Source organism: Thalassophryne amazonica, chromosome 14, assembly GCF_902500255.1.
Source record: "Thalassophryne amazonica chromosome 14, fThaAma1.1, whole genome shotgun sequence".
NCBI classification, from domain to species: domain Eukaryota; kingdom Metazoa; phylum Chordata; class Actinopteri; order Batrachoidiformes; family Batrachoididae; genus Thalassophryne; species Thalassophryne amazonica.
The window spans coordinates 13,694,687-13,718,868 of record NC_047116.1 but is presented as its reverse complement, the minus strand read 5'-3'; the positions used below and the strand labels follow the sequence as shown (position 1 = coordinate 13,718,868).

Below are 24,182 nucleotides of genomic sequence, written 5' to 3'. Positions count from 1 at the left end.
GTGAACACGCAGCGGGTGACCTGACTGTCACGTCACCCACGTGAGCTCTGTTCCACATGACACGGTGTCTGCCCTCACCGCACCACCCACAGGACACGCGCTGGGCCAGCAGATGTGGACATGATAAGAGTGCACTGCTTCATTCATGTCATGTCATGACTGTACGTCTATGACCATGGGTCATCTACAGAGGAACAGACGGATCATACTTGTATTGTCCACTCGATAAGTGGGATTCAATAAAATGCTGTGGTTTTTTTTATGGTGTGTGGTTTTTATTTTTTCTTCTCCACAACGGCGGCGCGATGTGGTGCAACATGTTCCAACTGCTCATACTGTTTTCGTGCACGAAACTGCTGCTGGTGTGCTGTGTACACCTATGCGAACGTGCATCCCTCACAACAGCAGGTGGAATGTTTCGTGGTTCCCCATTTCGTGTTTAGTTTGTGGATTTTCTTCCGGTTTCTGCGTCTTTTGTGTTACGTATGAAGGGGCCCATATATAGTGCCAAATCATAAGTTACCTCCATGTACTTCACAAGGGTTAGGTCTAACCTTACCCACCTCCCCAGAACAATTACATGTTAAAATACATAAATAATTTCTACAATTTCAATGAGCAGTATCAGAAATCCCATGGCTGTTTACGCTTAAATGTCAAATGACATCTTATTTTTTCTAAGTGTGCACTTTCACACCACGCTAGTAAGATAATAACAAAAAACTCCACATATACTTTATACACATTTATGTCCAACAGCAAATAATTAATACAACAACAACAAAAAAACGCTTCAGTCTCAGCTATGTAAAATATTTTACTTTGTTGACTTATCACTTAAGAAAGTCAACACTGTAGCTGTGACTGCACAACCAGAGCAAGAAGAAGAAAAGCAAATCAAAAAGGGACATTACAACAACTTTTACAATTGAAACAAGGAAATTCCTCAGAAAGAGAAATGAAGCCTAACATTTGTTCTGGCAGAAAACTCAAATCAGCTCCTTACTAATTTAGCTAATTGAATCCAGCTGCGCACTTTAATCCGAAACAGATGCCTCAGATTAACATCAGGGAACCAATATGGTGCAGGCTTCACCATTAAAAGCTCCTCATTTTACTTCCTTCTGTTTTGCAGTTGCTGTCCAACGCTCCCACCACCTCCCCAGCGCTACCAGTTGCTCCCTGTCTGCTGGGGAGGATGGGCTCCCCCCCCTCCCCCATCAGCGGGATTCGAGTGACATTGTGCTCATCCCACTCCGCAATGGGGACCAAGGCCAAAATGAACATTGTACATTATAACATTATATAATTAATTCCTTTTGTTCAAGAAGCTGAGTCTTCTGGTAGAACAAGTTGAATCACTTTCTGTGGTTTGTCACCTTTTGGCAGCTCCTCTGACACAATTTATTTTTGTTTGTTTTTTATGCTGGTGCACAGAGCATGTGGAGTATTGGTTTTGGTCTGTATGTGAATAAGGATTTGAAGAGTTTTAATCTGGTATGGACCAAACTTGGTGGAATGACTGAGGGTCAGCCAAGTACAAAGTGATTTTATTCTGGAGGGTGGCGGAAACAGTTAAAAGTCAATGTAACAGGCCAAGGTAAAGATTTGGTCCAGTGTACATATATAATGATTTAAGTTTGTCCAATAATAGTTATGTAAATTTGGAACAACTTAATTCATTTGAGTGTTGCTAATGGCCCCTTCACACATACTGCGAAGTTTGGATGGTGTTTGGATGAAAACAGCGAAACAGCGCAAAACAGTTCGAAATTAGCGCACGAACCATTGTGCCGATGGGCAGGTGTGCACGAACTTGCTGCGAGAGTTCGTGCACGCACCGGTGTCCATCGAGCAGGAACAGTGCCAGGTGCACCACTTGGCACTGCTTATGTGAAATAATAAAAAGGAAAAAAAAAAACACCACCTGGGACGCGAACTCATGCCTTTCAAAATCTCTGATTACCAGTCAGAGATTTTATGACTAAGTTACAGAGCTGTTCTTTGAAAGCTACGGGAAGCTGCCTCATGTCAGGAAGGACATGGAAGTATTACAAAAAAAATGTAAATCCCACACCATATAAAAACACCACATTTATCAAACAAGCAATGCGAATATGATCTGTCTGTTCCTCTGGTGATGACCCATGGTCACAGACATACTGTCATGAAATGACATGAATGAGAGCAGTGTGCTCTGATCATGTCCACATCTACTGGTCAGGTGAGTCCAGTCAGCCGCATGTGTTCTGCATGACATGCATGTCTTGTGGACAGCGTACCACAGCAGACACTGCGTCATGTGGAACAGAGCTCACGTGGGTGTCGTGACAATCAGCTCTCTTGCTGCGTGTTCTGATCTGATGGTCTGTTTCAACCTGGGGGGCTGTCAGTGTCCACTCACTGCACGCACTCACTTGCTGCAGCTTGTCGCTACCACGGCGATATATTTTTATTTATGTCCATGTAAATACAGCAATCACACGCGCCTCACAGTGGACAGTTGTTAGTCCATGACTGTCCAAACACAGCAGGTGTTGTGTAGTTGGAATATCCAGAATGACAGATCTCCACAGCTGCTTCTGTCGGAAGCCACACCTTCCGTGAGTGGAGCGCACACACCCACGTGTCAGTGTGTGTGTTTGCAAAGTCACACTCATGGTGAACTTAGACAAATTTCACAGCAGTACGACAGTGATTGTCTGCAGTCTGTTGTTGTGTGAACACTGGCCACACATTTGTGCCATGCAAGCGGTGTTAGAAGTTCATGCATAAGTGCCATGCAAGTGGTGTTAGAAGTTCATGCGTGTCACCTGGAATTTGGCCGGTACCTGCCGTGAGAGGGTGCGATGGGTTCACACAGTGTACACTTTGTCTTTCAGGCACTTGTGTGCGAAAATAGTTGTAGCAACAGGTGTACAAGGCGTTGGCGGCAGGGATGACATTACATGGTATGCACACGATTCCTGCATCATGTGCACTAAGTGTGCACTTCGTCCAGACTTCGCACTGTGTGTGAAGGGGCCCTAACTGAAGCACTTGATGGTCCACTGATTCTCTTTTTTCAGTGTAACATGTTATGTATAGTTGAAATAATTCTGCGGAAATAAAACTCAAATTACAAAGAAATTTGGTCAAAAATAAAATAATTTTATTAGGCAGAAATTGTCGTATTGACAGAAGTTTACGAGCAGAGTACTTTTGCAGACTACCTCATGAAACATCCAAAAGGCAGCTTAGCTTTTATTCATTAAAAGAAAAAGAAAAGTTAAAGGCACTTTCAGAAGGTTGATGAGCACATGGATATGACTATCACATGAAACCGAAATCAGAACAACAGGTGCTCAACTCAAGACAACAAAACCCCAAAACATGCTAGTCGACTTTTTTTCAGGAAAACCCAATGATGAAAATCTACAGTCTGTTTTTCAAATACAGCTTCAAGAAAGTTTTAAAAATTTCTGATCACTTCTTTTATAATGACATTAAAATGAGATATTGTCAATGACATTTACAGGTCATAAGAACAATTTTTATTTTTTTATAGGAATTTTAACTACTGAATTATACAATTCAAAGTCCTTTAACAGCATTTAATGAGTATTGGGGGGAAAACAAAAACAAACAAACACAATGAAGACAATAAAAAAACAAACAAAAAACCTTCCACTGTTCCTCGAATAAACAGGTTATGAAACTGAAGTCTTCATACTTTGATGAAATTTAAAAGACTAAAATTATTGCTATAAGAACAAAGTGATAGTTAGTTAAATGTGTTAATTAGAAAAGAAAATCAAACCCATGTTCCTTGATAATCACTTTAAGTGAACATTCCAGGCTCCATTCTTTGTAAAGAATTTCCTTGTAATGTAGCAGTTTCTATTCTAAGTCAGAAATAACCTTTTTACCAAGTTTTGTAAAAACTGGTTTTGGTAAGAAACCAACAAAAAACCCCAATATATTTATCAAATGTAAGGAAAATATATAGTCTTGAATAAATTCAATATTTACATTTGACAAAAAAAAAAATAAAAAAAAAAATCAAACATTTGGGCATAAATAATGAAATTGTAACATCTTTATGTTTTAAAAATAACACGAATGTGGCTGTGGGTCAGTAGTGTTAACAATACATCCAAAGGGTGCCTAACTCACCAAAAAAATAAACAAACAAAAAAACAAAACAAAAACAAAAACCTCATATCTACTATAAGAGCTTCAACAATTATTTTTTTAAAAATATGCTTAAGTAGTGCCTCTTTTTTTTTTTCCAAATGAAGTGGAATTAGACAAAGTATTTTCTAGCTCTGGTGTCTTTTCATGTGTAAGGCCAGATGATCGGAGCGGGAGAAACAGCGGTTACACACTCCACACTGGAAAGGCTTCACCCCCGTGTGTTTCCTGAAATGGCGAGTCAGCTCATCAGAACGAGCGAAGCGCCACTCGCATCCTTCCCATGAGCACTCGTACGGCTTTTCTCCTGCGGCACAACACAAAAACAAGCTTAGCTCAACAGTGTGCAGTAAATACTTAATATTTTCTATAAAAAGGTCGTCAAACGAGTCACGTGTGTCTAAACTGAGAGCCATTAATCAGTCGGCTTTCTATTGTATGTGTCACTGCGGCCTTTATGACAGCTACAGGGGTTATGTGATTTGACAGCAGAGATGTGGGCGGGGCCTGCCAGCAGATAGAATGCATCTCCAAGCCAAGTACATTCTTCTGCCCAGTAACATAAGAACTTCAAACCCCCAAAATAAAAGGTGCATCTTCACAAACTCTTCGTTTAAATGTGCGGGAGCTTTTACCTGTGTGGGTCCGTAGATGAGCTTTTAAATGAGAAGACTTTGTGTACACTTTCTTGCATCCTGCAAAACACAAGAAGGGACCTTGAGATCAGGAAACTATAAGTTCATGTAATATTATTTTTAACTAATGTAGTCAAGTGAAGTCACCTCAAATTTCTTGTACTTTTTTCATGAGTGTGCACACCAGATTCAGCAAACAATCATAAATCCAGAGAATTGAGTAAATAACACGTGTAAACCTGCGGCCTTTACGTAAATCACCACATGTTCACAAGAACAGTGAATTTGCATAAATAAAGCCTCCAAAAACACCAAATAAGGCTATGTACCCCGCCTAAAAAGCTTGGGACTCCGACGAGGGCAGTCGCATCTCCTCCACTCTCCCTTATCTCTGCCTTTAACCTTCAAGTCCCTACTTCACCAGACTATGAATTCCTCAAAACTATATTGGATTCTGGATCTATTGGACTACTATTGGATTAACCATGGAATTGATCAGCTGGTCTCTGAACGCTATTGACACCATTTTTTCTACAAGAAGGTCAGGACCGGGGGATCCTACCTGCCCAGATGGAACATATCCTGCGGGCTATGTCCTCGACTCCTGGGGATCTTGGCATGATGCATGCTTGGTGCCTTTCTCCATTGAGGACATCAAGGATTTATTCATTTTTGGTCTCATGGCAGCAGGGCTGGTACTTTTTGGCTTATGTGCTGCCCTGATCTACCGGAAAATTGGCAAGACGGCGGCATCAAGAACCACGGGCCCTCGCTTGTCCGTCATGATAATTAACAAGGTTGGCAAGGCAGTGCATTCTCAGACTGAACTCAGACACAAATTGAATGACACCTTGGAGCTGATGCGTGCCTTGCAGTTGAAGCTGAAGGTTTCAGAGGCCGGTGGATATTCTTAATTCATAATTGGGATTTGGTTGTTCAAGTGGAACGGTTAAAAGTGTTTTTCACTGCTCAGCTACAACATTCCAGGCTTATCTAGCCTCAAGGACAAATTGCCCACTGTTTACCTCCAGAGGAATTTATTCAGGCCTTGGTGATATTATTCGGCTCCATTCTTATCTCAACTCACAAAGACAATAAACTGACACACTTACACATGGACTGAAGCATGCTCCAGTTTTTCCCTTTACCTCTCTTCCTGCCCCCCCCCCCCCCCCCCCCCGTGGCAGGCCCCCGTTCTTCCCAAGCTGGTGGCAGCGACTCCAGTTACAGCGGCTACCACACACTCACATCGCCTCAGTTTGGAAAATGGACTGGTTCAAGTTTAGTGCACATAAACAATGTCAAATGTATATGTGTTGTCTTAATTCTGATGTGTGCCATTATTACGGTAAACAAGTATGAATTGTGGATTAATTGCTGTTTGTCTGTGGAATGTGAGTGTGGCAATCTCGTTGTTGTAATGACAATGATAATCAAGCTATCCATCCATCCATCCATCCATCCATCCATCTACACATAAGGTGTCCAATCAGATCACTGGGACTGGAGATACCATACTTTTATCAGAGAAACACAAAGGAATTAAGTGATCTGCTAATGGGGGAAAATAACGAGTGCAGTCACTGTTGAATCCCCTGAGAACCAGATTCCATCCTTGTTCCATCGCAACAAGGAAATTGTTTGACATGAAAGTTATACCAAGACTGTCATGGTTTTCCATGGAAGAGGGTCACGAATAAATGTCCATCTGGGAGATGAATGACTTATTATGTGGCATTAGCAGTTTCGCAGTGTGCGATGTTTGGATTAATTTGGGGTCCAGTGGTGGGGGGGGGGGGTTTCCTATACATGTCTGTTCGAAACATCTCTTCTGCGAGTGACAGATTGGACTACAGCCTGTCTGACCCGCGTACCTCCGAGTACCAAACTCTCCACCCTCTTCCAGGGGGTGCTCAGAGTAAACTTTGTAATTACGGCATCTTTCCTTGTACTAGGACTAAAAAAGGAATATGTCATATTGACATATCTTAAATCAACCGTATTACGAAGCTATATGAATGAATTTAGAATAATACTACATTTAAAATTATGACATGTCATTTATGTAGGATTTTCAAACTAAAACCAACCTAGTCTCACGACAGCTCACGATGGCATTACAAAAAGTCCATTAATCGATGGGTTCATGATATCATCACGAAAATGGGGTGCTTTTCATGACAGGGCCACAAAATGCAGGGCGTGATGGGGGTGCTGGGGGGGCTATGGTTAGGGTTAGGGGAAAGGAGACACTTACGTTATGGTTAGAGTTAGGAGAAGGGGGAGGATTATAAATAGCAAAATAAAAAAAACGCATCATGAAAAGCACCCAATTTTCGTGACAAGGGCACGAAAAAAAAGCGTGAGACTGGGCTGACTAAAACTGCTTTAAATTACTAAAATATTTAATCAGTTATTAGGTTTGGAAAATAGCAGAATAACTGCATGAGTCCTAGGATGCTTACATTTTGCTCATACCTACAAAATAAATAAATAAAATTTGTGAATGGAGAGATTCTCTTAAAGGACTTGTACAAACTATTTACAAACATTTACGATGCCATTACTAGTGATGAGGCCTAAGTGCTCTACTCCTGTTTGATGATTAGTGATTGAGAATCAACGGGACATTCACATAGTTAAAAATCCACCATGTTTAAAAATCATACAATAATTACAATTTATTTCAATTTCAATTAATTTTAATTTATAATGCGCCAAATCACAACAGGTTTGCCTCAAGGCGCTTCAATAGTGTTAGCATCCTATTTTGTGACAATTATTATTATGTTAGTCATACAACACTCAAAGAAATATGGCCACCTTCAATTCCAGTTATTTATCAAATCACAACTCAAACCAAAGCTTAGTGTGTTGTTGCTAATATATTGACTTTTATCAACCGTGCTTTAGTTGCCAAAGTTAGCTACGGTTAGTTTGTTTACTGCAAATGTGGCCTATAGTAAATATAGAAACTACCAGCTATATATTTTTAAGTAATTATAAATGCAAGAATACATTAATAACTATATTATGCAATTTAAAAAATTCAGAAAGTACAGTAATGAGTTGATTTAGAACACTACTGCCCATTTCGTCTATTAACTTTTTAGCATTTGTTTTAAAATGGGATTTCTGTGACAACTTTCACAGGAGCGTACAACACAAGTGGGCTTGACCACAAATAATGTTTTAATATAACTGGATTTTTGCAAAAAAATGAACTTCTTGTTTAACAGAAACTCTACATGGTACTTTGCGCTATTTTGTAAATTCTGGTTATATAAGCATTTTTTCTTAACAAAAGCCTAAGTTTGTGCACTTTCTTTGGAACCGAAGGTTTAGTTCTGTGGTCTGTCCCAGCTGGGGGTGGGTGGTGGTGGTGGAGGGGGGCACTATTCCAAGGGATATTTGTTGCCTCTACAGCTGCACAGAGGCAGAATGTTTGGTTCACACATGACCATGCAGACATTCAAACCAGCAAGGCTCAGAGCCACAGTGATCCTCTGGATTATGATAGTTGGACTGCGGCAACTCTGGAAGACTGAATGTCCGTGACACTTTCAGATCAGACCAAATCAGAGGATAGACTTGAAGCAGTCTGTGATCATGTTGTTGTATTTAATTGATCTTTCTGGTGTGGCATAAAACAAAGTCATCGGCATAAATCATGCACTACGAGGACCCGAAAGACATTACATCTGTGACCACATTAAAATGGTAAAGAGAAGAACATCTACCCTAACTGGACAAAACCCATTAAGATCAGTCAATAGGAATTATTCACTTCACTTGCTACTGATTTCTTCATTCAGTTTTAGCCTCACTTTTAGCAAAAACTCACCAAGGACATGGCAGTGGTGAATCCTCCGTCTTTCCAGATCAGGATTATTCCTTCGATTATTTTTTGAAGTAGCCGGCTGTGCCAACACTGGGGACAATGGGCCAGTACTCAGTGTTGACTGAAGTGGTGTCAGACTTGGACGCTGGACTGGCCCAGGACTTGGGTTCTGCACTGATCTAACAACAGAATTCTCATTAGAGCCCTGATCTGGGTTTTGGATTTCATTCAGACTGGGAATCTGTTTCGGATCAGGATTGCAGATCTGAAATGTTAATTTAGAAGCGATGCTGGCTTCATATGATGGTGGTGGAGAGACGTTGTGAAAAAGGTCCTTCCGCCTGTCTGGACTGGGGGGCTCAGAATTAGGTGGAGAAGGTGGCAAATAAACTGGCTTCCAACGATGGTTCAGTTGATGAGTAAATGGGAAACATCCGTTCTGAGGCCTGTAAACAGGCTTAGCTGAATTCTGTGCATGGCCTGGAAGACTTAATGGTGCCACCGGGATGCTGCTGCAGAAATCTGAGTTCATCTGTGGACCAATAACAAGCTGCTCTGAATCAGAGTTCAAAAGCTGAAACAGGGGAACATCCTGGTAACCTACAGGTGGGATTTCTTGTTTGATGAAAACATTAGTAGTAGGTTTTTCTGCTGGCCTACAACCACCACCTGGGTATTCTGGGAGTCTTGGTGGTTCACCGCTGTCCTGACGGGTGTGGCACATCAGAGAATGGGTGGCTTCGGTCCTGAATGGCCTCAATGGGCTGCAGAGACCAGGGTCCGTGTGCGTGTCATCAGGAAAGAGCGCGCCCATGTTTAAACTGTAAGGTGAGGCCAAGTCCTCGCTGAAATTTGGCTCCAGCAAAGGAACGTCTTTACACAGCATTTTGGAAATCAGTACTTCCGGTGGGTGTGGACACAGGTAGCAGTCCAGCTCCGATTTACCCTGAAAGTAAAAAGACAGCAGATTTATCAGGTCAGATGTATGTTTTTTTTAATGTATGGCAACCAAAATGCAAAATAAATAAATAAATAAAAGCACGGCAGGGCTTTAGTCATGGTAGCATTTCGGTCGCAAATTTTAACTCTAACGGTGATTCACATTCAAGACCCCCCAGTCTGGTTAAATGAAGCAATGACTGAAACAGCAAATCTTGCATTCCTTGACTGCCCACTTGAGCCTGGTTTTGAAAGGTTGTCACTTCCCATACACCCCAATGTTAAAATGTCCAACTTCAAAGCACAAACAAATGTTTAGAGTTTGGTACAAAAAAAAGAGCCTTTTTGTCTCTACAGCTTGTTTCCCTTTTTATGACCACCTGTAAGGGGTGTGTGGGGAATTATTCTGTAACTCTTCGGTTAAAGATATTTTAAAGACATAAAGTTATGAATAATAACTAGAGACGGGGTCGCTTTGAGTGACCGGTAGTGTGTAATGCTGAAAAGAGTCCAGAGCACCACTAGCAGGGACTGCTAGCTGTTGTGGATCAACATTTTATTACAAATATCTGCAAATAAATGTCTTAGGGTGCGGTTAATTGAACTAACTTACCATCTAAGAAGCCTGTGCTCCAGTATTTCTGTCAAGTGTAATTTTTATGTCATTTAATTTGTATCTTAGCAGCATTAGCAGGTGTCGGTTAGCTTTGTGACGTTAGCTCCACTGTTACTGAGGTATTAGGTAAGAATTTTTTATGTCCACATCCAAGCCACCTGCTACGAAAACCACTGTGTAGTCTAAAAATATGCTTTAATAAAAACATCAGAACCAAGGTTAACCTGTTAGCTTTAGCACTGCCAATATCGCGACACCCAGAGCCACACCATTTGAACTTCAAAACCACTGTTCACAAAACCTGAAGTAAACAAAGTTCTCAGTGGAAGTAACTTTCATGTTAGCTAGCTGTGTCACATCCAGGTTCTTAAATCCTCTGTCAGTGTTAAAGCAGTTAGACCAGTAAACAGTTAAAAACCAGTATAATTTACACACATGTCCAAACTGGAGAGTGCAAATAATAAAAAAGTGTAGTTCATTTAAATTTTTCACAAAAAAGGCAAAATTTGCTTCGTGTTGAAATAGAGTTGTTATAAAGTACTTTTATTCCTGTAGTAGATTGCAAAATTACAGCTATCTTTATAGTTAAGCCCCGTTTACACATAGACGGTAAACTCTCCCGGAAGTGTCCCGGCAGAGATTTTGCCCCCTCCGGGCCATCTTAAGGATCAAACGCCGTAGTTAACACCGGCGCACGGGGGCGTGGTTTGGTTCCGGCTTCATCGGGAATCGTCGAAAAAATTATTCAACATGGCGAATAATTCCGGGAGCGCTCCCGGAGAAGTGGCCTGACGACGGAGACAACGCGAACAACGGCGTTTGATACTTTTTAATCGCCGTGTCATCCCGCCCCTTCCTGTAGTGCCGCAGTTTACACCGCCGTAATTGGCGGCCGGCGTTGTATCCCTAACCAACGGCGTGTAAAACGGCGATAGAGCCCACATCGGCATCCTCAAAGGCATTTTAACCTGCGACAAAGGCAGACAAAACGGCGGCGCTAGCGGACAGTATGCTGTTCTAAACGCCACCTCCCGGTTAACGGCATTCCAAACGGCCGATAGGTGGCGGTCAGTATAAAAACGCTAGCGCGCTGCATGCAGGTCTCTCACTCGCGGCCAGCTCCAGATATTTTTGCAGAGAAGCTCCAGTATGCCTCCTAAAATAAAACTGGCAGCGGCAAGGACTTACCAAGAGGTCTGGTTCAGAAGCAGAGGGTAGCCCTGTAGTGGAGACGGAGCAATACGTTGAGGAGGGGAAAAGGAGAGAAGCTCCTTCAGAAGACAGCTGCTTCAGCCTATTATACTCTGGGGGCGGTGCCTATATGCAAAAGTTCCTGGAGTAACGCAGGATTTGCCTGGATAAATCCAGCGGTACACAGGGCATTATCGGCGGCAGCAGAACACCGCCGTTCTCACACGTGTCTTAACCTGCGAGTGTAAAGGATAGAACTGGGTATTAACCCCCGTTGCCTGACGTGTGCCGGATGCTACGGCGTCAAAACTCCACTTTATTCTGCGAATTTAGTGGTGTTTTATCCGCGTATTTGCGGCTAGTACAGCGCTCAAAACACCGGCGAAATGCTCCGCCCCTTTCCACCGCGAAAACAGCCGGAACTACCGCGAACTTCGGTCTACGTACTGCCCGGCGACAAAACCGTCTATGTGTAACCTGGGCTTTAAAATATGTTTTGGGGCGTTTGCTGGATAGATGGTCTGTTTAAACAGTTTCAGCTGTGGCTACTTTTTTGGCCAACTTTAATGCTTTTACCTTTGACTTTTACCTGTTATTTGTTTCTGTGCAGTTGTTTTAAGGTTGGTTTTGTATTCTCTTTTTTTACTTTGTTATTACCGTGAATATGGCCTTTAGCTGCTAGCATGGCTTTAAACTGGTATCACTCACCCACTCACATTAACCCTCTGGGGCCGACGCCGTTGTATACGATGGCTAAGACCAAGCTTTACTAAATTATAAATAACTTTTAATGATATGAGATAGAAACGTACTTTTTTGCTGAAAAGTTAACTCCGCGGACTATCGAACCAGCCATCGGCCATCTTTGTACTCCTCATAGAAGCTGTGTGATGACATGCGCAATGTGAGTGTCCAATCGGAATTGGTTCACCGTCACATGGTTTTTCAAAATCCAATCGTAGGGCAGATTCACCTCACGTGAAATGCCAGTGATCGTTTTCGAGAGTGATATGTTACTAGTTGGCCCTTTTGAATAGCCCCCTGTGTGCTCCAATGAGTACATACTATTAGTACATAGTGTGCCCTGCGCCATTACGCACAGTGATCAGTGAAAGCAGGAGCAGACGGCGAGCCTCTGATGACAATCTCACGTGCTCAAACAAAGAGTGTGTAACTATCAGGATTGCTCCACGAGTTTGCATGTGAATGTTACTGGATAACTCTGTTGCTTTCTCTGTGTAAACCACTGTTTACCATATCAATGGACAACAAAACGCATAGACTATTTTGTATATATTGTTCAAAATGTGCATTTGTGTTTATTGTTTGAACCTTTTTGTTGTACAGTCTTTCACACAAAACCTCAAATTACCTTTATAAAGTGTCAAAACAGTTGTTTATTATAGTTTGCTGTGTGTTTTGAATAAATGTGTGTGGAAAATTATTTTTCGCTTTATTTTTTCCTTGCCTATTTTTGATTGTAAACCTTTATTACACTTATAAAACACAACAAAAACATATACGAGGTCTATTAGAAAAGTATCCGACCTTATTATTTTTTTCAAAAACCATATGGATTTGAATCACGTGTGATTACATCAGACATGCTTGAACCCTCGTGGGCATGCGAGAGTTTTTTCACGCCTGTCGGTTACGTCATTCGCCTGTGGGCAGTCTTTGAGTGAGGAGTCGCCCACCCTCTCGTCGTTTTTTTCATTGTTTAGGAATGGCTCAGAGACTGCTGCTTTGTTTGATCAAACTTTTTTCAAAACTGTAAGGCACAACTGAGTGGACACCATTCGATAAATTCAGCTGGTTTTCGGTAAAAATTTTAACGGCTGATGAGAGATTTTGGTCTGGTAGTGTCGCCGTAAGGACAGCCCACTGCGCCTGACGGCGATCTGCGCTTCGAGGCGGCAGCGTCTCGCCGTTTCAAGTTGAAAACTTCCACATTTCAGGCTCTGTTGACCCAGGAAGTCGTCAGAGAACAGAGAACTTTCAGAAGAAGTCGGCATGAGGAGTTTATTTGGACATTCCATTGTTAACAGACATTTTGTAATGAAAGAATGTGCGGACAGAGTCGCATGTCGGGCCGGACCCGACCGCAGGGGGTCGCGACAGGAAAAACACCTCTGTTGGAAACCTTAAGGGGCAAGTTGGAACATGCCCAAGCTGTTAAGCAATTTCTCAGTTACTCACTTGTTGAAAGCCATCAAAAGCCGCCTGAATTTTACAAATGGTTTTCAACGCGGAGGTGTTTTTCCTGTCGCGGCGCACACAGATTCGCCGAGTCATCACGGAAATGACTCGGCGAATTTGCACGTAGGTCTTTCATTAAAAAATGTCCTTAAACAGTGGAATGTCCGCATAAAGTCCTCATGCCGGCCTCTTCTGAATCTTCTCTGTTCTCTCACGATGTCCTGGGTGAATTAAGCCTTAAATTAGGATGTTTTCAGGTCAAAACAGGCCGACGACGGCGCCTGGAAGCGCTGCAGGACGTCCCGCTCTGTGGGAAGTCCTTACAGTGACAGAAACACCCCATAATCTCTCATCAGCTGTTAAACTTTTCACCGAAAACCAGTTTAATTTCTCGAATAGTATCCACTCGGATATTCCTCACAGGTCCAGAAAAAATTTTGATAAAGCAACCGCGTGCCGTCTGGAGCAGCGTGTGAAACAAAGGAATTCAGCCGAGAGGGCTGGACCACATCTCACTCAAGGCCTGCCTACAGGGAAATGACGTCACCGACACGCGTGAAAAAACTCACGCATGCGCACGAGGGTTCAAGCATGATTGGTGTAATCGCATGTCATTCAAATCCATATAGTTAAAAAAAAATAAAAGGGTCGGTTTATTGTTTAATAGACCTCGTATATTCTGAAAGCACAGGTTGGCCTGAAAAAAGAGACATAAAACTTGATTGCGGGATGCAGGGAGAGCTGTTAACAGCAATAATAAAACACTTATGCCAGGTGAGTAAACTGTCCAAAAAATGCCCTCAGATCCCAGAGGATTAAAATGTTCCTAACTAACATTACCACTGACAACTCACATAGTTGACCTTTAAAAGTTTTTTTTGTTAACTGTCCAGCAAATATCCCTCAAAACACACTCACTCTCATCTTCAATCGCTTAGTCCAATTAAGGGTCGCGAGGGGCTGGAGCCTATCCCAGCAGTCACAGAGCATGAGGCGGGGTTCACCCTGGACAGGACGCCAGTTTGTCACAGGGCCACATACACACAAACAAACACATTCACACCCACGCACACACACACCTATGGACAATTTAGTTTCCAATACACCTAACCTGCGTGTCTTTGGATGTGGGGGGAAGCCAGAGCTCCCAGATAGAATCCACATAAACACCACACAAAGGCCACAGGTGGGAATTCAACCCATGACCTTCTTGCTGTGAGGCAACAGTGCTAACCACTAAGCCACCGTGCTGCCCTCCTGCAAAACAGTCATCATCTATTTAGTGCATGTGTTTCCATCAGTTTTTTTTATGTTTTTTGAGCACTTTTAGTTACAATTGATGGGTTATTGTGTATATTTGTCCCTATGATGCTAACAGCATAGCAGTGCAACTTGACTCCCAATTTGTCACCATGATAAGACTGTCATTGCTTCCTGCCACTGTATTTTAACCCACATGGGCTAAAATCCTTAACTGTTTCTAGACAAGGTGAATCTGATCATACTGGCAATAAAAGAGTGTGACTCCTTCATGTAAATAAGGAAGAAAATTGTAATGCTGCAGATGAAAATCCAAATCAAATCATATGGTCTTTGATGTAGTACAAGAGCATTAGCTCAAAAATGGCAAATAAATAAAAAAGTAAATAAATAAAAAGCAACAATTAGGATTTTCTAAGACTTTTAGTGTGTGTTTCCTACCATATCTCACGGCATGTCATGATTCAGCAGCACGAAATATACATTAATCTATTGGATCGTGATATTGTCACGAAAAGCATCACATTTTCGTCACGGGAGCACAAATTCATTCTAATACATTCAGTGACAGCTGCACAGAATTAAAAGTGAAGTGGGGGATCAGGGGTGGTTATGGTTGGGGTTGGAGGAAGGAGTAGGGCTAGTAATAGTGAGCTAAAAAAAAAAAAATCCTGTCACAAAAACAAAAACATGAGACTGGGTTGTGTGTTTCTGCACATTTTTTTCTGGACCTATCCTGAAAATTTCAATTTTGTTCCACAAAATGTTCTCATTTAAAACCCTTGGAGAGCTATGGATGCACCGGCACATTCATCTCATTTCCTTATGAATAAATCAGTGACAGAACACCACATTCGACCACTTCCAGAAACTACAGAGTGTCACCTCCAGTTTCAATCCCTGTTCTAGACAATCATTGCCTCAAATTATTCCTAGAGCCCAGAGACGGTCTCTCTCTCTCTCTCTCTCCCCCCCTCATAAATGCTATAAATATATTTCTGTCAGACTGAAAACACTTTTTACTTTTATTTAGTCCTTGAGCAATTTTCTATTTCTAAAATCTACACGTCTCCCAAAGCGGTCCCTAATGGAGCAAGTGGGTGGTTTGTTTTTGTTTTATTTTTTTCCCCTGTGACGGACTTTCCACTTTTCATCCAATGACTGATTAGGGATGGGTATCGAGAACCGGTTCCTTTCGGGTATCGTTAAGAAATGATTCGATCCACCGACATCAATAAGCTTTGTGCTTGACGATTCTGTTATCGGTCCTTCAGAGTGGCTGTTGTTTTGGGGGGGTGTTTGTCAGGAAAATGATCATTTCTCTACATTGATTACAGACCCTGCAGCGGGTCCTTAATCAACTTTTCTGCAGCGCGGCTTTGCTTTGAACCTTGAACCAATCGAAGCGTGGTTCGCAGATTGAAGCAATGCTTCGGTCGATTGCTTCGTTTATTTCTTTCTTTTGCTTAATTTTCCCCCGCTAAAACCCTAAAGAGCATACGCCTGTGAGTATTATTTACCTTTTCTATGTTAAACCGACCTGTTATCGTATTCTGAAACAGTTGATAGATGTATTTTATGACTTAAAAACGGGAGCGATGCTAACGCGTTAGCATGTCTATGGCATTTTCAATGTTAAAAGTTAGCATTTAGCAATTGCAGCCGTCATCACGTTCGGGTGCATTTGTTTTCAAATTGTAATATTCCTTAAATTTATTTTTTGCTTATATATTAATAATCTAATGATTATTATATACAATTTTAGAGAAAGAGACAAAAAGAACATGAATAGAAACACAACAGAAAATATATAACAGCAATTAACAATGAACATAAATAAATAAATACAGAAATAAATGTTTCCTGTGAACACCTAGTGACTCTCACACCTCCATTTCATCCTTGTCTTATTTAAGTTTAATGACAGTTTGTTTCGGTCAAACCATATTTTCAATGTGTTAATTTCTTCAGTGATTTCCTCCAGAACTATCTGCCAAACTAGAAAACTGCTGCATCCTAGTAAGAGCAGAATACTACTGGAATGAATTTGAATAAGGAAAGTTGTATTTGTTTTTTCTCACGTAAATGGATTTAGCACTCACTCCAGTTTATTGTCTGGAATAGTCCCAGATTGCATTTCAGAGCTTCTAGAGTTCAAACATTTTCGTGCAGGTGGTGTTGGGGGGTAATTTTGGGTTTCAGCTTTTTTTTGTTTTTCACCACTTTCATCCCTGAATATGAGTTGTGATTCACTTTTGTGCGGATTAAAGTTACTAACTGGGACTCCTGTCTCGTTGCGAGAAAGAAACGAGAATCGTCCTCCGTTCTGTTCACACAGCTCCAAACGTTGCGCGGCTCTCTGACAAGTCAAGATAGAACGATAGAAATTCAGTCTAAATTAATAACTTCAAAGCAAAACACAGTTTTGTTTATTTTTATTTATGTCCAGAGATCAAGGATACAGTGACTAATCTCATATTTATTTACTTTAAGACTCAAGGAAATACATAGAAAACCTGTAAAGCCTACTTTTAGTACAAAATTCACGAGGTATCGATAAGGGAATCGATAAGGAATCGGATCGATAAGCAGAATCGATAATGGCATCGGTATCGATAAAACCTTATCAATACCCATCCCTATGACTGATAGTTATGGACATTTCTGGATAGAATAAAGAAAGAAATCATCTAACTGAAAATGGTGAGTAATTTTATTATTTCATTTATATACCCATATATACAATTTTCTTCATATATTACACTATTGTGAGCTAAAGACTTTGAACCAGTTTCTAAACCAAAACAGTTCATCCACATGAATAAAAGGTGCTTCTTCAATAAAGTTTTGAAGACTTTTTAAAAAATGCTTTTGACTTTTTAGATTTAGAACCAAAATATTTCTACATACAGTGTTCTTGACAAAAATGTGACACATATTTTGAAAGCTGAGATTGTTGTGAACATTTTGATATGACACACGTGGGCATTATACTAAAAAAGTTCCTTAAAATGGGAATTACTGAAAGTATGGTCAAATCTAAAAACACCTCAGAGAGTTAGTGCTGAAACTCTTTTACTGGTGATGGAGTCTGGTTTTATCCTCATCTTCAATATCGCAGTGATGACGTAGGCACTCTCCAATTCTTGCCCAATGGTCAGTGTAAGAGCAGGATGGTGACAAACATGCTTCCAGACCATATTTTGTGAGCAGGGTTAAAAAAAGAGAACTTTATGGACAAAGACTCTGTTGCCAGAACCAATCATACTCCATCTCACATGGTCTGGTATGTAATTCTGATTTTATGATGCACATATTAATTGGACACATTTTATTTCGGATGCCTTCCCGATGCAAGTCTGGGTCTACAAGGGAAAATACCTTAATGTGCGTATCCAAAAATCAGATCCTGCAGAGGACCTACTCATATTCTGAGGCATCATACCATGGAGGGGAACAAGCACAAACCTAAACTGTGCACATAAATTTGGAATCAGAGGGGGGTCCTGCACTCGTGCACGCTGCGCATCACGGATGTGCCCCTCCCCCCTCTTGCGCGCTATTTGGAAACGCGTGGCTGAAATTGGAACATCCAGTTGCTGTGCAGCGCCACGCATCCTTCCTCACAAGTTTGTGTTGCGGCTGCAGCGTTTCGCCAACGTTGTGCCAACGCCTGAAGACAATGTCAACATCAGCTCAAAGCCTCAGTCACGCCACGCGTGGTGGAGACAAAGCCTCGCGCGTAAAACCAAGGCGTCAACGCAACACTAATCTGAAGTGAAGTGTCCTACCAGACTGTAGTCGTGTGAGGACGGACTTCCCTGGACGGCATCTCTCAGCACCTGATCTTCGCCTCTCGCGCCGTCCGCTCTGTGGAGGAGCTGCGCGTCCTGCGCCGGGGCGACCCACGCGCGATTCTTCACGGCGGCAGCGGCCATAAACGCAGACGGAACTGTCGGGAAAGTGTCAAGAAAAAAATAACGTCACCATAACATGTATATTTTTGTTTGCATGCAAAGTGCACAAGCGCGCGGGCAGCTGTCAGGCGGCCGTTCTGCTCATTTTGCGCCGCTCGTCAAATTACGCAACGGCGAGAGAGCAGCGCGCGCGCCAGCAGGGCGGGGCTGAGCGTGTCCAAAATATAAACACCAGTGGAATTAACAGCGTGGGTGTAAAAAAAAAAAAAAAAAAAAATCCAGAAACCACAAGGGGTTAAAGAAGTTCACTCAGGCATGATTTGTACTTCTGACGCACGAATCACTTTTTTTTCTCACCTCTGAAACAATTTACTTTGACACACAATAAATAAAAGCGTCAACAAAGGTGGGGGAGCATGTTTGAAATATTTATTTGTTGATTAATTCTCGATAATCGAACGAGAGGAGCACCCGAGGACTCAAAAATCCAACTGAAGAGACAGGTCTTTGTGATGTCATAAAATGAGAATGCGTTTAAAAACAAATAACATGAAAACTTATTGGACAATTTTAAAATGCATAAAGTGACAAAAGTTGATAAAATATTACCAAATTTACTAAAACCTGACACAACACAAGTACCTGCTCAGAATGCCATTAAAATCACGTCATTATTTTTTATAACAATATCTTAAGATGTTCTTTCTCATTTTCCCTTTCTTTTTTTTTTTATTTCAGTTGTAAATAAAGGACAGCCGCTTTCCTGGGCTCCATGACGTTAACACTGCCATGTGTAGCACACCACCATCTATGACGTCATCACACAACACGTGTCTTGTTGCTGTATTTTAATCCACATGGGTCCAAATTTTGTTCTGTCATTACATGCGAATAAGACAGGACTAGGCGGCTGATACGTAAAGACTGATCCACATTTCTCCTCACGCTTGACGAGCTGGATGATTTCTGTCGTGTCTGACATTGTGACTGAGTCACATCATACACTGTAAAATACAGTGAGTTAGTTGAACTCAAACCATTTGAGTTTCCCAACTTAAATAAAATCATTTTCACAAATTTAATTGTTAAAGTTTTAGTAAATTAAGAATTTATTGTTAATTAAACTTATGTAAATCTAGTGTATGTTTTTCAATTAAAAAAAATGTAACAAATAAATTTCTGCCTAAAAAATTTGCATGACATTTTGGATTAGATTTTTTGAAATGCCCCAAAACTTTAACTTAATTATTGTATTAAAATGGAGTGTTCGGTTTAACAGTGTAGAAAGTGACACTGAATTTGAAAAAGTATGTTGTTTTAGAGAACTTCATACAATTTTGATGTGAAATTGTATCCGTTTCAGTACGTTACCCCCCCAAAACAAACAAACAAACAAACAAACAACAGAGTGCAGTCTGTCATACGTCTTGAAGAATCTTTCACATTCAAAGATGTGAAGGAGTTGAATATTCATTTATGTCTGCAGTGACATTCAGCTCTCTGGGTCTTTGACATTTGAGATGCAGATATCTGTGATCCCACATCCAAGACTTCAGGGTGCTTAGGCTTCCTGTCATTTCATTTCCTTTATTTACCCAGGTAAAAAACTCATTGAGATTGACATCTCTTTTCCAAGAGTGACCTGGCCAAGACAGCAGCCTGTCTTACTCAATGGTTTAAAAGTTGGATGTCAACCAGTGACCTAAGGTGGCATCTGGATGTCTTTGGCACTAAATCTCTTCGTTCAATCCTCGGGTGCCGCTGGAAAAACTGAATGGTTACTTAGGGAGAGTGACTTGCATTGTGAGGGGGCATCAGGTACCACATTTTGGACATGATGCATGTTTCTCTGGGCTTGATCCAGCATTCAGGTACCTGAGTGGGCAGGATGAGCAGGATGAATATGTTAGTTTAAATGAGTCAACACCCCCGAGTCACATTAACTGTCAGAACGCTTGTAGCACGGGCCGAGGCGGAGGATTAGCAGCAATCTTCCATTCCAGTTTATTAATGAATCAAAAACCCAGACAGAGCTTTAATTCATTTGAAAGCTTGACTCTTAGTCTTGTCCATCCAAATTGGAAGTCTCAAAAAACAGTTTTATTTGTTATTTGTTATTATCTATCGTCCACCTGGTCATTTCTCTGTGAATTTTCGGACCTTTTGTCTGACTTAGTGCTTAGCTCAGATAAGATAATTTTAGTGGGTGATTTTAACATCCACACAGATGCTGAGAATGACAGCCTCAACACTGCATTTAATCTATTGTTAGACTCGATTGGCTTTGCTCAAAATGTAAATGAGTCCACCCACCACTTTAATCATACCTTAGATCTTGTTCTGACTTATGGTATGGAAATTGAAGACTTAACAGTATTCCCTGAAAACCCCCTTCTGTCTGATCATTTCTTAATAACATTTACATTTACTCTGGTGGACTACCCAGCAGTGGGGAATAAGTTTCATTACAGTAGAAGTCTTTCAGAAAGCGCTGTAACTAGGTTTAAGGATATGATTCCTTCATGTTCTCCAATGCCATATACCAACACAGGGCAGAGTAGCTACCTAAACTCTGTGAGTGAGATAGATTATCTCGTCAGTAGTTTTATATCCTCTTTGAGGACAACTTTGGATGCTGTAGCTCCTCTGAAAAAGAGAGCCTTAAATCAGAAGTGCCTGACTCCGTGGTATAACTCACAAACTCGCAGCTTAAAGCAGATAACCCGTAAGTTGGAGAGGAAATGGCATCTCACTAATTTAGAAGATCTTCACTTAGCCTGGAAAAAGAGTCTGTTGCTCTATAAAAAAGCCCTCCGTAAAGCTAGGACATCTTACTACTCATCACTAATTGAAGAAAATAAGAACAACCCCAGGTTTCTTTTCAGCACTGTAGCCAGGCTGACAAAGAGTCAGAGCTCTATTGAGCCGAGTATTCCTTTAACTTTAACTAGTAATGACTTCATGACTTTCTTTGCTAATAAAATTTTAACTATTAGAGAAAAAATTACTCATAACCATCCCAAAGACGTATCGTTCTCTTTGGCTGCTTTCAGTGATGTCGGTATTTGGTTAGACTCTTTCTCTCCGATTGTTCTGTCTGAGTTATTTTCATTAGTTACTTCCTCCAAACCATCAACATGTCTATTAGACCCCATTCCTACCAGGCTGCTCAAGGAAGCCCTACCATTAATTATTGCTTCGGTCTTAAATATGATCAATCTATCTTTATTAGTTGGCTATGTACCACAGGCTTTTAAGGTGGCAGTAATTAAACCATTACTTAAAAAGCCATCACTTGACCCAGCTATCTTAGCTAATTATAGGCCAATCTCCAGCCTTCCTTTTCTCTCAAAAATTCTTGAAAGGGTAGTTGTAGAACAGCTAACTGATCATCTGCAGAGGAATGGTCTATTTGAAGAGTTTCAGTAAGGGTTTAGAATTCATCATAGTACAGAAACAGCATTAGTGAAGGTTACAAATGATCTTCTTATGGCCTCAGACAGTGGACTCATCTCTGTGCTTGTTCTGTTAGACCTCAGTGCTGCTTTTGATACTGTTGACCATAAAATTTTATTACAGAGATTAGAGCATGCCATAGGTATTAAAGGCACTGCGCTGCAGTGGTTTGAATCATATTTATCTAATAGATTACAATTTGTTCATGTAAATGGGGAATCTTCTTCACAGACTAAGGTTAATTATGGAGTTCCACAAGGTTCTGTGCTAGGACCAATTTTATTCACTTTATACATGCTTCCCTTAGGCAGTATTATTAGACAGCATTGCTTAAATTTTCATTGTTACGCAGATGATACCCAGCTTTATCTATCCATGAAGCCAGAGGATACACACCAATTAGCTAAACTGCAGGATTGTCTTACAGACATAAAGACATGGATGACCTCTAATTTCCTGCTTTTAAACTCAGATAAAACTGAAGTTATTGTACTTGGCCCCACAAATCTTAGAAACATGGTGTCTAACCAGATCCTTACTCTGGATGGCATTACCCTGACCTCTAGTAATACTGTGAGAAATCTTGGAGTCATTTTTGATCAGATATGTCATTCAATGCGCATATTAAACAAATATGTAGGACTGCTTTTTTGCATTTGCGCAATATCTCTAAAATTAGAAAGGTCTTGTCCCAGAGCGATGCTGAAAAACTAATTCATGCATTTATTTCCTCTAGGCTGGACTATTGTAATTCATTATTATCAGGTTGTCCTAAAAGTTCCCTGAAAAGCCTTCAGTTAATTCAAAATGCTGCAGCTAGAGTACTGACAGGGACTAGAAGGAGAGAGCATATTTCACTCGTATTGGCTTCTCTTCATTGGTTTCCTGTTAATTCTAGAATAGAATTTAAAATTCTTCTTCTTACTTATAAGGTTTTGAATAATCAGGTCCCATCTTATCTTAGGGACCTCATAGTACCATATCACCCCAATAGAGCGCTTCGCTCTCAGACTGCAGGCTTACTTGTAGTTCCTAGGGTTTTTAAGAGTAGAATGGGAGGCAGAGCCTTCAGCTTTCAGGCTCCTCTCCTGTGGAACCAGCTCCCAATTCGGATCAGGGAGACAGACACCCTCTCTACTTTTAAGATTAGGCTTAAAACTTTCCTTTTTGCTAAAGCTTATAGTTAGGGCTGGATCAGGTGACCCTGGACCATCCCTTAGTTATGCTGCTATAGATTTAGACTGCTGGGGGGTTCTCATGATGCACTGAGTGTTTTTTTCTCTTTTTGCTCTGTAGGCACCACTCTGCATTTAATCATTAGTGATTGATCTCTGCTGTCTTCCACAGCATGTCTTTTTCCTGGTTCTCTCCCTCAGCCCCAACTAGTCCCAGCAGAAGACTGCCCCTCCCTGAGCCTGGTTCTGCTGGAGGTTTCTTCCTGTTAAAAGGGAGTTTTTCCTTCCCACTGTCGCCAAGTGCTTGCTCACAGGGGGTCGTTTTGACCATTGGGGTTTTTCCGTAATTATTGTATGGCTTTGCCTTACAATATAAAGCGCCTTGGGGCAACTGTTTGTTGTGATTTGGCGCTATATAAATAAAATTGATTTGATTTGATTTGAGTGTTGAGGACTCCAGTCACTGGAGACAGCCAAGGACAGCGATGCCAAAGTAACTTTGAAAAGTGACTTTATTAGTTACTTTTTAAGTTGCTTTATACAGTTACTTTATTAGAAGCTGCTGACAACATGCAACTAATAAGTAATGTAACTAATAAAGCAACTCGTAATCTAACTTGGTTACTCTTAAGATTGAGTAATCAGCAAAGTAAATAATCAGCAAAGTAACTAATAGTTACTTTTCTGAGTACTCAGTCTTAAAGATAACCAAGTTAGATTACAAGTTACATTCAGGAGCTGCCGACAAGTTGTCCGCAAACAGTGGTGGGCACAGCTAAC

The 24,182-nt window shown here is 41.0% G+C and overlaps 1 protein-coding gene across 1 annotated transcript; it reads right to left on the bottom strand.

Annotated features, from left to right (window-relative positions):
- Positions 1-3,165: 3,165 nt before the first annotated feature.
- klf5b (Kruppel-like factor 5b) lies at positions 3,166-18,962 on the bottom strand. Its single transcript, XM_034187031.1, has 4 exons — positions 18,646-18,962; positions 8,653-9,595; positions 4,809-4,868; positions 3,166-4,480 (listed from the first exon to the last, which is right to left on the bottom strand). The coding sequence occupies exons 1-4, from the start codon at positions 18,790-18,792 to the stop codon at positions 4,302-4,304; spliced, it is 1,329 nt and encodes a 442-aa protein (XP_034042922.1). The 5' UTR covers positions 18,793-18,962; the 3' UTR covers positions 3,166-4,301.
- Positions 18,963-24,182: the final 5,220 nt, after the last annotated feature.

Bases quoted from the DNA above. Each gene is read 5' to 3' on its own strand.
- klf5b (XM_034187031.1), bottom strand. From the start codon at position 18,792: ATGGCCGCTGCCGCCGTGAAGAATCGCGCGTGGGTCGCCCCGGCGCAG. The intron at 9,596-18,645 runs GTAGGACACTTC...TTTTACTTTCAG, and splicing joins CCTCACACGACTACAGTCTG to GGTAAATCGGAGCTGGACTG. The intron at 4,869-8,652 runs GTGAGTTTTTGC...TGTGTTTTGCAG, and splicing joins TCACCACTGCCATGTCCTTG to GATGCAAGAAAGTGTACACA.